The sequence below is a fragment of the Echiichthys vipera genome (assembly GCF_963691815.1).
Source record: "Echiichthys vipera genome assembly, chromosome: X".
NCBI lineage: Eukaryota > Metazoa > Chordata > Actinopteri > Perciformes > Trachinidae > Echiichthys > Echiichthys vipera.
Window position 1 is genome coordinate 45,228,409 of NC_139825.1, and position 13,912 is coordinate 45,242,320.

Here is a 13,912-nt window from a genome sequence, read left to right on the forward strand (position 1 = left end):
CTGGTAGAGAGACAAAGATAGTGAGAGAAAGAGAGAGAGAGAGAGAGAGAGAGAGAGAGAGAGAGAGAGAGAGATGTTAGTGTCATTTACTAATAAACAAGTCTGCAGAGAGCTAACCAGACCTTTGCATTTTACTGAATGTTTGCAAATGTTCAGAAAGTGATTATGTTTACAGGCTTTTCTTGAGATGATGACAGATTCCTTGATATATTTATTTGATCGTACTTGATCCTGAGGGGAATAACTTGGTTTTATCAACAATATTGACAGGATCCTCCGGTGTGACTTATGGGTCTGATGTGAGCCATGAAATCGTTTGCCACCATGACACTTAACAAAAGGCGGGATGGATTCAGCGTCTGACTCTTCCAGATTGAAAAGGTTTAACTTCAAGTCAATGTCGTGGGAATCTGCCACTTACGTTTTGATAAAGCGTATTATAAATGCAGTCCCTGATTCACTCTTCTACAAACAGAAATAAATAATAAGGAGGTACATAAACTAAAACATAATAGAGCAAAGTAATGACAAACTGTATGATATATGATTGCTCAGCTATGGAACTCAGTGTTTGTGTCAAGATCTGGCTCTGTCAGTGCCCTCCTCTCCTTCGTCTTGTGTGTGTTTGTCTCCCTCTGTCTGCGTTTCCCTGCATGTGCTTCCCCCTGTCTGTCTGTAGGTCCGGTAGGCGTTCCCCAAAGCTGCAGCCTGTTAGCTGATTACACCACCACCTTAAAAGCCTGAAGCTGGCAGGCATGCAGCGCGGGACCGTCGTCGACCCAACCTTGGTAAAACTATTCCCCCCGGACTGGCATCCCCTTTTCACCTGCACTGCAATGACCCAAATGTCTGATAGTTGGTTAACATCAATTGATGCCTCAATGCTTGTTGGTACTGTATTACTCGACTTCAGTGCTGCTTTTGATGTGATCGACCATGACATTTTGATTTCCAAACTTGTTAGTTATGGTTTCACTTCTTCTGCTATCAAGTGGTTTGCAAGCTATCTGTCTGATAGGTCTCAAAAAGTTTATTTTAATGGTGCATTATCTTGCAAGAAGTCTCTTGAATGTGGGGTCCCACAAGGAAGCTGCCTCGGACCTCTTTTATTTTCCATTTTTACTAATGATATGCCGTATGTGCTCAATAAGACAACATTGACCATGTATGCAGATGACTCTACTCTGTATTATGCAGCACCTACATGCTCAGAACTTAATCAGGTTCTGTCTTGTGAGATAACTGAATTATTTAACTGGATTAAAACAAATAGACTTATCCTAAATATATCAAAAACGACGGCAATAATATTTGGTTCTAGAAGTAGATTATCACATAATCCAACAATAAATGTGCAATTGAACGGCCAGAACATTCAGCAAGTAAAAACTGTAAAACTCCTTGGACTCTGGCTTGATTGCACATTATCATGGTCTGATCATATCAACAAAGTTGTGGGCAAGATGGGTAGAGCTGTTGCAATTACACGTAAATGTGCACCATTCATCAATCCGCAGTTGCTAAAAAGTGTTGTTTGTACATTGGTGCTATGCCATTTAGACTATTGTTCTGTTGTATGGGCTGCTGCATCAAACTGTCTGCTAAAACAATTACAAGTGGCTCAAAACAAAGCTGCAGGACTGGTTCTTAGTTGTTCCACAAGAACTAGTGTTACTGTGATGCATGAACGTCTTGGTTGGCTGACGGTCGAGCATAGACTATCTGCAAACATTTTAATATACTATCACAGAATTATCAATACCAAAACTCCTGGATCTTTTTATGATAAAATAACATATTGCTCAGATTCACATTCGCACTACACTAGAGGAGCGGATAGTCGACAAATAGCATTACCACTACCCAAATCAAACTCAATGAAAAGGACTGTATTTTATAGGGCAACTGTTCTTTGGAACAATCTACCTGTTATGATTCGCAATACAAAGGGAAAATTTGCTTTTAAAAAGAGACTAAGAAGGTTTTATTCATTTTAATTGTTTGACCCAGCAAGGATTGTCCTGTTTATTAATGTATGAACGGAATTTTATCCTTCAACTTTTTTTATTGTTTTTATTTATTTTTATTATTGTTCTTAATTTTAAGCTCTTTATTCATTGTTGTGTTTTTATTTTTTTTATTTGTTTCTTATTTTTGGCTAAGGTTGTGACCTTGCCAATTTAAGTGTGTAAAACTGTTTTATGACCTTGGTGGACCCCAGGAAGACTAGCTGTCGTCTAGGCGTCAGCTAATGGGGATCCTTTTCAATAAATTCAAAATTCAAATTCAAATTCTTGTTGTGGTTTTCACGCTCCCCGTTTGTGTTCTGTTTTTCTCAGTAGTTTCCCGTGTTCCCGTTTCCCGTCCGTCTCCTGATGTCCCCCATTTTTAGTCTTTTTTAGGTCGTTGTTAGTAGTTCTAGGTTGTTTTTAGTTGTTTAAAGTTGTTTTTGGTCGTTTTGGGTCGTTTTTAGTCGTTTTATGTCGTTTTTAGGTCGTTTCTGGTCGTTTTTAGTCGTTTTAGGTCGTTTTTAGTTGTTTTAGGGTCTTTTTTAGTTGTTTTAGGGTCGTTTTAGTCGTTTTATGTCGTTTTTGGTCGTTTTTAGTTGTTTTTAGTTGTTTTTAGTCGTTTTGGGTTGTTTTCAGTCGTTTTGGGGTCGTTTTTTGTCTTTTTAGGTCGTATTTAGTAGTTTTAGGTTGTTTTTAGTTGTTTTAAGTTGTTTTTGGTCGCTTTGGGTCGTTTTTAGTCGTTTTAGGTCGTTTCTAGTCGTTTTTAGTCGTTTTAGGTCATTTTTAGTTGTTTTAAGGTCGTTTTTAGTTGTTCTGGGGTCGTTTTTAGTCGTTTTATGTCGTTTTTAGTTGTTTTTAGTCGTTTTAGGTCGTTTTGGGTCGTTTTTAGTTGTTTTAGGGTCGTTTTCAGTTGTTCTAGGGTCGTTTTTAGTCGTTTTTGGTCGTTTTTAGTTGTTTTTAGTCGTTTTAAGTCGTTTTGGGTTGTTTTCAGTCGTTTTGGGGTCGTTTTTAGTCTTTTTAGGTCGTTTTTAGTAGTTTTAGGTCTCCCCGTTCCTGTATTCCCGTGTTCGTTTAGTTCGTCTTCTGTTTGTATTCTCCGTAGTGTTTTTGCGTTTGTCCGTTTATTATATTAAACGTTTATTTTGTAACTTTATTTTTGTCTGTGTCTGCATCAGGTCCACCGTCGTGTTATACCTGAACCGTTCATGACAGTTTGTTTGTATTTAAGTGGCGACAGATACGTTTTCTGTATTGAGTCATTATTATGAAATGTAATGCAATTATGTGTGCCACCGGGTACAAATTCACAGGCAAACAACGACTCATTTTATAGCACAGAGGAAGTGGAAAGAGCAAAGTGCATGAGTTGTGTCTGTACTTATAAAGGTAATAAAATAATAACAAGGAGGCTTCATAGTTTTTACTATGATCTGAACCACCACAGTCAGCAGCAGTGCATTACAGCTTTACTACTAGTTCTTACCTTTTACAATAAAAGCCCAAGACATATAACTTTACACCGCATCACTGCTTAACAGAGAGCATTTTTCAAATCAAATCAATCAGGCAAATCAAACAGCTTACAGCTTAACAAAACAGTTAAATAAATGTTGGAAATCTACTGAATTATTGGTTCCTTTTTATATTTTTATTCTTCATTAAGAAACACAAACTAACCATCAAAATAATTTTAATTAATTTCAGCAGATCAAAAAATTCAGATGCAGTTTATGAGAGCCATTGAAAACAGTCTAATAACTGGTATTAAATGGTTTGATGATAATAGTTTTAAATTCGGTTATGTTTAAGGGAGGAGGTGAAGTAATGAGTACATTAGTGGCAACAGAGAATAACTGGAACACATCTGGTGGTTGTTTTTATTTCACTACAATGAACTCACAATTACTCCCATATTTCCCTGTGTGCGATTTTTGCTCACTATATATTTACTTCACCGTCTCTCTCTTTATATCATTCCTTTTATTTATTTCTCTCCTTCTCTTCATCTAACTTTGCTTCTACCCTAGATCTCCCTTATCCCATCTTTTTTCCCCTCTAAATTTCCTGCATTTTAAGTTACAATCATTCTTTCTCTTCTTCTCTTCCCTCTGCTGTGATTTCTCTCAGTATGCCCTCTTTCTACGTGGTCTCATGGGAGGGCGTCACTTTTCATGACTTTCATGACTTTTCGCGTGCATGTCTACGCATATTAAGCGCTTCGCGTGTCATTTAACGCCCGTAGTTCCCCAGGGTTAGGGTTAGGGGTTAGGGGTAGGGTTGGGGTTAGGGTTAGGGGTTAGGGCATTTCACGTCCGTTATTTCAGCTATCCTTCACATGAAATACTGATTTAAAAACAACCCTCTGACAGAAAGCTCCACCACTTCGTATTTCTCCGGAAAGTAGCGGAGAAATACGAACACGTGGATTTTCCCTCAATGACATTTGTGCGTCAAATGACAACGCCATCTCTGCACTATACAAGTCAATTGAGACTACATGGCGTGAAATGACACGCAAAAATCATGAAATGCGTTGTAATTATACGCAAGATGGCTTGAGAGAAATAGCGTGTCATTCACACGCCTTTTGGTGAGACCAGGCTGCCTCTTTCTGTTGCTTCTTTCTCCTATGGTTCCTCTCTCCCACTATCAGCATCTCATCTTCATATTCACTTATTCCTTCCCCTTATTCCTTCTTTTTCTCCAACTGCCAGCTCACACACCTTGCCCTCCTTCCTTGTTTGGGTCCTGTCATCTTACATTTTCCCATTTTATCGGTCCTTTCTTTCCTTGCTCTTTCTCTCGTCTCATCCCCACATCTCTATTGGCTTTGTTAATAAAAATGCTTTCAGACAGAAAACAATCCGAGTGCAAACTTTACGAGCAGACGGGCATCTGTCTTTTGGTGGACAGTTTTTCATTTGCACACACACACACACACACACACACACACACACACACACACACACACACACACACACACACACACACACACACACACACACACACACACACATTCTTGTACATCACTCTTTGTGATAACCCTAGTTGACATAATACATTCCCTAGTCCCTTACCCTTAACCTAGCAAGACCATCCTGATCTTGCAAGCGCCATTGTATTTTATTCGCAGATCAGACTGGTAACTTGCGGCGGAAACAATTTGGAGAAATTTGACCAGCGACCGAACCAATCAGCGTTGGTTTTGAGGTGAGTCGATGTGTGGCGCAAAGAGAAGCGAGAAGCTATTGAGCAAGCCGCCCTCTAACGCTTTTATCTCTTGGATCCTTCTGTAGGAAGATTGACCGGTCACCTGAAATTGTGCCTTTTATCTATAAATTCATGTTACATGAATCTTTTACTGACATGTTGGTAACTTTCTGTGCTTTGCCTCAATGCTATTAGTATGTCATAAGCTTCGTTCATCTGATTGGTTGATTTAGCCCATATGTTGGTGATAGATAGATGGTCAGCAACCAGTATTTTTACCCCTTCCCAAAAGATCTCCAAACGAGATTTCCCAGATGGATATGCTGGGCAAATGTGAATCAATCCATCTGGCAGAGACAGGTTACCTTACCCTAACCTTAACCATCACAACTAAATTTCTAACCTCAACCCTTACTCTAACCGTAACCTAATTGAGAACCCCCAAACAGGCTTTTGAAAAAGTGACGACCGGCACAAATGTCCTTGGTTTCTAATAATTCTAGAAAATTCCAATATCGGTCCTCACAAAGAGAGCTGTGCAAGTAAACATACTCACACACACACAAGCCTCGGTACGTGACAAGTTGGGAGCTGCTGGTTAACCTGCCTTCACCAAGCTGACTGACAAAAGCAATCTACCAGACCAAAAAGTGTTTTATGCCGGCTCCATGGGAAGAAATCAGTGGTTTGATTGTATGCCCCATTAACAAACGGTGATGTAGTGGTTAGCACTGTCGCCTCACAGCAAGAAGGTTACGGTTCGCATCCCGGCCTGGGCCTTTCTGTGTGGAGTTTGCATGTTCTCTCCGTGTCTGCGTGGGTTTTCTCCGGGTTCTCCGGTTTCCTCCCACAATCCAAAGACGTGCACGTGTTCGGTTCATTGATGACTCTAAATCACCCGTAGGTGTGAATGGTTGTCTGTCTCTGTTCGTCTCTATGTGCCCTGCGATAGACTGGCGTCCTGTCCAGGGTGGACCCCGCCTCACGCCCAATGTCAGCTGGGATCGGCTCCAGCACCCCCTGTGACCCTGACCCCGGGATAAGCGGTTGAAGATGAATGAATGAATGAATCTTGGCATTGTAAGTTTCTGTAAACCACAAAAACACTGTCAATAAACAGTCCATGTCAAGTGAAACCAACATAACAGACAAACTTATTTGAGCCCAATCTAAGATCTTTTCTTAAACCTAACCATGACATTTTGACACCTAAATTTAAGTTCCAATAATAACCATGTGTTGTTTTTTTTAAAGGGTTGGTATGCGGCAAGTACAGAATGAGAATGAGTTTCAGCGAGTCAGAAACATTTAGATTCAACATATTTGTGGTTTTCAGAAACTTACAATACAAATCGTTTCCATGAGACGAGTCGTCAAAAATGCTTAAGAGTGAAACAGAGACTTTTACACAAATGTAAACATTTTCTCTATTATAAAAGATTTTAATTGAATTTGAAAGTTGAATAATACACAATGTGAGATGGATATGGAACTTTTAAAACTATGAATGAGTGGATCAGAGTTGAACATGCATGGAATATGAAGGGGTTTAATTATAAATACTAGAAATAAGAGTTCGTATCCCAATTGAGTTGGAGATTTTGATGTTTGAATGTTTTTGTTGAAAAATGTGGAACAAGTTAGGAGTCCAAAACATGTGACATGTAATAATAATAAAGAGCTCCAGCAATCATAACTACTGCCCATCGAGACTTCTGAAATCTAAAGTTAATTCAGCACCTGTCAAAGCTAAAGTTAAAAAGTACCCACCGGTTGACCCTCGTCTGCAACCCATTTGACACTGCTGTGGTTGTTACGTCGGTTTTTATTTTCATTAAGGGCGCACTCACACTGTCCTTCCGCACCACGCCCCGGGCTTTAGGGTACTTGTCACCCCTCCCTCTCCCCCCGCTTGCCAGCCCGTTTGTACTCCTGTACTGCCTGGGCCTCGGCCAATGCTTCTTGCTGCCTATACGTCATAACGTCTTAACACGTCACACGCATTGATGACATCATCGCGATGCGTGCCTTTGTTTACAAATCTTTCCATAGACCTCTGAGTTCTTGTGCGTCTTGTCGACTGTTTTTGAATATTTTCATCGACCTCCGCATCACACCAACGTGAACCTTTCACCGCCATTGTTCATCTCTCATCTCATCTCATCTTCAGCCTCTTATCCGGGGTCAGGTCGCGGGGGCAGCAGCTTTAGCAGGGGACCCCAAACTTCCCTTTCCTGGGCCACATTAACCAGCTCTAACTGGGGGATCCCGAGGCGTTCCCAGGCCAGTGTGGAGATATAATCTCTCCACCTAGTCCTGGGTCTTCCCCGAGGCCTCCTGCCAGCTGGGCGTGCCTGGAACACCTCCCTAGGGAGGCGCCCAGGGGGCATCCTTACTGTCCGCGCGTGGTCCGTCCCTCAATTTTCTATGTCCGAACAGGCGCACATAAATGACATCAGATCCGCCGTAGGCCTCGTGCTCATGCTCGTACACATGCGCACGCTTGTGCTCGTACATGTGCAAACACGCTCTACAAAAGCCCACCTCTCAGCCGTGGACGGCCAGCTGGCCGCAGCTATGCGCGGAGACATTTTGTAACTTAAGGCTCATGTAGTGGTATGCATTACCACATTGTTTTCATAGTATTGAAAATCATTCTAAAGCTGGGCATACACCGCATGATTTTGGAAATCTTGTTGTTTAATTCCACCTCATACTGTTCGAGTAAATTGTCTGTGCTGTAAAGCCAGCGCTTGTGATTTATGTGCTCACACTGTACGGTCCAAACCTCAAGCTGCGACCTGAGCACTCAAGCTGTACATGTAAAAAAGATAATGAACTGGCTGGGACAGCTGGGCTGTTTCATACCAACATTATACCGTTATACCGACGGTTCACAGTAATTATAACCACTGACACCATGTAACATGATACGTTACTGTTCCGTAAAGATCTAACAGACGAGGAAACACCAGTGTCGGCTTTTAGCAACTCTATTTAACTTCCTGTCCCTCACTGTCGTGTTGCCATGACATTTTCAGAAGCTCTGTTTGCACTTTGCGCAGGTTCAGTGGGGACGCCACTCGTAATTTGCTTCAACAGAAACCAAAATTCTCAGAAGTTCATCCAAGCATCCGGCGGCCGGTCATGAGCAGTTGATCGGGTCATGATCACTCCTTGCTGCCCACTGCCTGACAAAGCTAAAATTTGGTTGGACTCCATAATGAGTCGTCCAGCTCAAAAATGGGTCAGAAAAGGATTCAAATTGTGCAGCTGTGCACTTTTGTAACTGGTTAAGTGACACATTTTCATCATTGTATAACTAAAGTTTTCTTTTACAAATTCCATAATGTTGAACCCAAACTGTCAGCTCTGTATTCTGAGCTTCAAACTAAAGTTAGTGGCGGAGAAAAAGTATGTGTACTGTTTTGGTTCTGGTGTTGCACAACCATTCATATTGCAAGTTTGATGAGTACACAGAAAGACAATCAAATCAGTGACATGACGGACAAAATTGCTCCGTACAGAGTGAACTCCATTGAAACAGCAGGAATAAAAAAGCTTGGAAAAAAAGGAGTGCAGATCGAAGTCAAATGTGAAAGGAGGAATCAGCATCTCTTCAGAACCACGGTATGAACATGATGTCAAATGAATGTTTAATAAGCAGCATACAAAAATAAAGTAACAGTGGTTGCCCAGATGCTTGAACCTTCCACTGACATGTAAAACATTGACTTAAGATAGATCAAAAGGAGGTTTGAGTAACAAAGGTGGATTTACTCAAGAAGTCTGGAAAATATAAGATAATAAATAATAAACAAGAGGAAGAAGAAGAGGGGACGGAGAGAGAAAGAGTTTGATGACTTGTAGTAGTTTGCATCAGAATATTGAACTTTCACTAACAAGATGAATTTACTGAAGCACTTAAATATACTTAATGTTTACATTTGTAATCTTAAAATGTACTATTTCCTCGTTAAAGAAGAACATCATCTCAAATAATACCGTCAATATGTTACGAATAGCATAACATGAGCTACTCTTTAATTTTACTAAAACAATTGAATTTTTTGTTAAGTACATATGAAGAGCTCTTTTCCAAAACGAGATAAAAGCAAAATTTAAAATAAATGAGTTTGAGCCACTTTGCTGTATACAGAACCTTTTCACTGCTTCATCAGTGTTTCAGCCAAATCTCTATATTTCCTTCTTTAAAATGGTCTCAAGATGCAGTTCCTTTCCAAATCCTTCCAAAATTTTTTAGCCTAAATGTGATACGTCCTCTCGACCAATCAGAATCCAGTGAGGGTTCAATGCGATCCAACCTGGCGGCGCTCTGAAGCGGGAGAGTTTTTTGTTTCGTCCGACCGTTCAACATGTTCAGACTGAGCCAATAAACCATTTTGACAAGATAAACTGAATATTAACCAAATGTGTGGGTCTGGGTAAAAAAATGTGATTTTCCTGAAAACTATTCAAATGGATTTATAGCGTTTTGGAAAAGAGCTCCTCAATTACTGTTGCTGCTGTAGCGACATCTGATGCTATTGTTTCAACTGTTGCTTGAACTGAAACAACTTTTACTATTTATTGCATGTATTATTGCATGCTCCAATTGTAAAGCCTGGCATCACCAGCCTCATTTGCAAATGTGTATGAGTCTGATGATTGGGCTGTCTATTGGTGCAGATCAAAATGCCCCTAGACCTACAAACAATTAGAGCAATAAAACGACACATGTTGAGCAAAACATGCAGGTTTTTAAGCAGGAAAAACTGGTGCAGAGGTCACAAACTTGTCACAAACAGGTCTCAAACAGCAGCAAAACAGTAAAATGTGTTGTAAAATCTTTTTCTGAAAACATGTTAGGCAATAAATAGGCAATACAGTCATAACCTTGATTCATATTTTCTCAGTACTGTCTAGTTTGACCTTTTGATCAGAGTTTAGTGAGCCTAGTTGGTTGTGCTCAAAGAATGCCAGTTAGTAACTAATATTCAATGATGCTCCTCAGTCAGTCATCTTCTTAAACCCGCCCCATATGAGATAATGGTTATGATTGGAGGAAGGGGCCGGACATATCTACCAGATCAAAGGAAACAGGAGTTAAGCAGATTACTCTGGTTCCCAGGCTACCAACTGTACAACGCGTCACAAAAATATAAGAATTTTGAGGTACAATTTTCTACGTCAATGTTATTTTTCAATATTTTACATTGTAATATAACAAATATAGTGCGCACAAGCGATCAACAATTTGGGGGATTACATTGGGCATATGATCTCTAGAAAGTAAGTATAGCCCATGACAGGAGACAAAAGCAGATGTGTCCCTTCAGATGGTGAAAGCCTGATTCAATGGAAGAATATCCTGCAGAAGAAGTTGCTGTTCAATAATTGGCAAAAACTGCCTATGCTGAAAAAAACAGCCCTAAAAAAGGAAGACAGGCTTCTCAAAAACTGTTAAAAAGAGAGTCTGACAATGAATGCTATAAAACACGTCAATATCCTACGTGGTCTCATGGGAGGGCGTATAAATAGCACGCCACTTTTCATGACTTTCATGACTTTTCGCGTGCATGTCTACGCATATTAAGCTTTTCGCGTGTCATTTAACGCCCGTAGTTCCCCAGGGTAAGGGTTAGGGTTAGGGGTTAGGGTTAGGGGTTAGGGTTAGGGTTAGGGCATTTCACGCCCGTTATTTCAACCATCCTTCACATGAAATATTGATTTAAAAACAAACGCTCTGACAGAAAGCTCCACCACTCCACCAATACGAACACGTGGGTTTTCAGGAGAGTTTTCCCTCAATGACATTTGTGCGTCAAATGACAACGCCATCTCTGCACTATACAAGTCAATTGAGACTACATGGCGTGAAATGACACGCAAAAATCATGACATGCGTTGTAATTATACGCGAGATGGCTTGAGAGAAATAGTGTGTCATTCACACGCCTTTTGGTGAGACCAGGCTGCAATATCTGCAAAGTGTTTCATAGCCTTCGGTTAGACAGACAGACTTACATCTCTGTTTGTTGCCATTGCTGGTGGGGAGGACAGAGGCATTACGTGCCAGGAGTTTGACTGGCAAGGATTTGACCCGTCGTACCAGAGGCACTGCTACCCGTGGACGTTTGACAGGCACCACCCGAGGCACCGGAGACACTCTGCCATGGTACTCGAACAACCTGAAGAGAGAGAGAAGAGGGCAGGGGGAGGGAAGGTGGAAAGGCGAGGGAGAGAGGGAGGGAACAAAGATAGAAAAAAAAGAAAGGGAGAGAGAGTTGAAAAAGGAGGACAGCAAGGTGAAAAGTTGGAGGAGGAGGAGAGGGGTCAGATAATGAGAGGATGGTGTTTGGGGAAATGAGGGAGGCAGAAATGAAGGTGGAGAGGAGAAAGAGGAGGGAGAAGGAGCTGAGAAGAAACAAAATTGAAAATCATTCTTTATACCTCAATTCAGAGGTCAAAGATGGAAATTACGTTTAAATACACTAATGAGTAATCTCTGTTCTTTTCCAGTAAACTGTGGTGCTTTGGGAATTTAGCAGTTATAAAATAAAATAATCTGTTACATCGTTTTGTTCTTGCAGTACAAATCAGCAACTTCAGACATCAATGAAATATTGGTAAGAGGTTTCCAATTTCATATTTGGAGACTTCACAAAATAGATTTATTAGTTTATTATTTTGTTTTCAGAGCTTTTTCACCGCCACGATCCAACATTGGATTTTTCCAGATGCAAGTAACTCCTGTATTTCCATTGTGGTACATTGTGTTGACCGTCAACATCTCTTTGGAACAAGTAGAAAAGTCATTTGATTCTCTACATCGTTGACCACAAATTCCTGCTGCCAATACTTTTCAGGGTTACGATGCGAGATGCCGCTTTGTTTCACCAGTGACGCAAACGCAGATTTCCTTTTCCACTCTGTGAACATTAGAGAGAAGCTTTGAGGAAAAACCACAGGTCTGCTTTGCGTTATTGTCGTTCTGGAAGATAAATATGTTAAAAAAAACAACAACTATTGATCAATATTGTGGAAATACATGTTGTTGGTGTTACTGTATTAAAAAAATAGCTATTGTTGATTTAATAATTCACTAATGTTTATTTTTCTCACATTAACCCTCCTGTTGCCCTCAAATTTGACTAACACCATTTATTCTTGGGGTCAGTTTGACCGTAGCATTTTAAACATCTGGAAAATGATCCAAATCAATGTGTGACTCAAGTTAAGTCGGGTACTTTATGTTTTTATTTAACAAAATGAAAAATATCACTGATGTTAAACTGCATGGAGGGATTTATGTGTGTGTTTTAAAGTAAGTCTGTTATTTTAAGTGCTATTTTGTGTTATTTGTAATATCTGGAATGAAAGTAACGTCCGTTATCAAGGACAGCAGCGTGAATTTGACCTCATATAATATTTGAATTGTAAAATAGACGATAATAATAATGATTAAATCATCCAGATTATCAAACTGACCCAAAGGAACACCGATGCCACAAGTACAAATATATATAATCATGACAATTTTAGGTTTTTTATGAGTCGTCCCCATAAAATGAGGAAAAATCATAAATATAAAGCAAAAAAAACAAAAAAATGACATTATTTAGAGATTTTAAACATTAAATGGGGTCAAATTGACCCTTAGGAGAACAGGAGGGTTAAATAAATGCAGGAAATCAGTGTTGTGTGGACCCTGACATATAAATATTAGCACATTAGAGATTTTAAAGGCACTGTATAGTCATATTTAACTGTAACATCTTTATTTGTTAATGACATTGCCACATTGCAGCAGGCTAAATGCCTTGATAAACCAATAAAACGAGGTTACAGAAAGACATTAGTGCCCGAACATGTGAGCCTGATTTTCATGTGGTAAACAGAAATGATCTGGTGGTGGTTTCAATAAACACGCCTACTTTTCTTTGGACTCTTTAAAATTAGTAAGAACTAAAGATTCATGGAGACACTTAAAAAAAATATTTTGACATTCTGCAATGTTTTTCATTAAGGCAGTGTTATGAAAGTGCAATAAAATATATGAGCACACACCATCAAACTGTTAAGCTGAATTATATGAAGAGCACATTTCGCCAAGTTTCTCTAGTTGTAATATTGAGACATCAGAAACTGGATAATGAGATTTTCATGTGAGTAAATTTAAACTAAACTAAGTAAGGTATGGTTAGATAACAGAGGCCAGGGGATATAAACTAAGGTTGATGAATGTTTTGCTTTTACGTCTTCTATTTTACTATATTTCCAACACTGTTTTCTGTATTTTCAATTAATCATAAGATAACATGAATTACTTTAATAACAAATTACATCAGCTAAATCTCACATAGGCATTTTCTTTGTTTTGGTAGCTGTCTTGCAGTCCGCCGTCCTCGCAAATGTCACTGCTCTGATGCAGATAATACATTATTATTGATTAGCACAATAATAATTATAATGAATAAATATTAAACTTCTTCCCCGGAGTTACAGTATCAAGACCTCTGACCCTCTTCTTCCTTGCTGCTCTTATACACATATATATAAATCTTACAGCTAGGGCTTACGAGCCCTTAGCAATGCTGTTGATGATTTTGTTCTGCTTAATGATGCTGCTATAGGCCTAGTCTGCCGGGGGATAATACTTTTCCTGATACTCTGAGCTTCTCTCCTCTCTG

General features: G+C 39.7%; 1 protein-coding gene across 1 annotated transcript in view; it reads right to left on the reverse strand.

Annotated features, from left to right (window-relative positions):
• The window catches only part of raly (RALY heterogeneous nuclear ribonucleoprotein), a gene marked incomplete at both ends in the record, with an annotated part of 51,100 nt that overhangs the window by 18,013 nt on the left and 19,175 nt on the right, over nt 1–13,912 (reverse strand). The window contains one exon of the mRNA XM_083939855.1: nt 11,247–11,410. Within this exon, the coding sequence (XP_083795981.1) occupies nt 11,247–11,410 (164 nt within the window). The remainder of the gene's footprint in view (nt 1–11,246; nt 11,411–13,912) is intronic.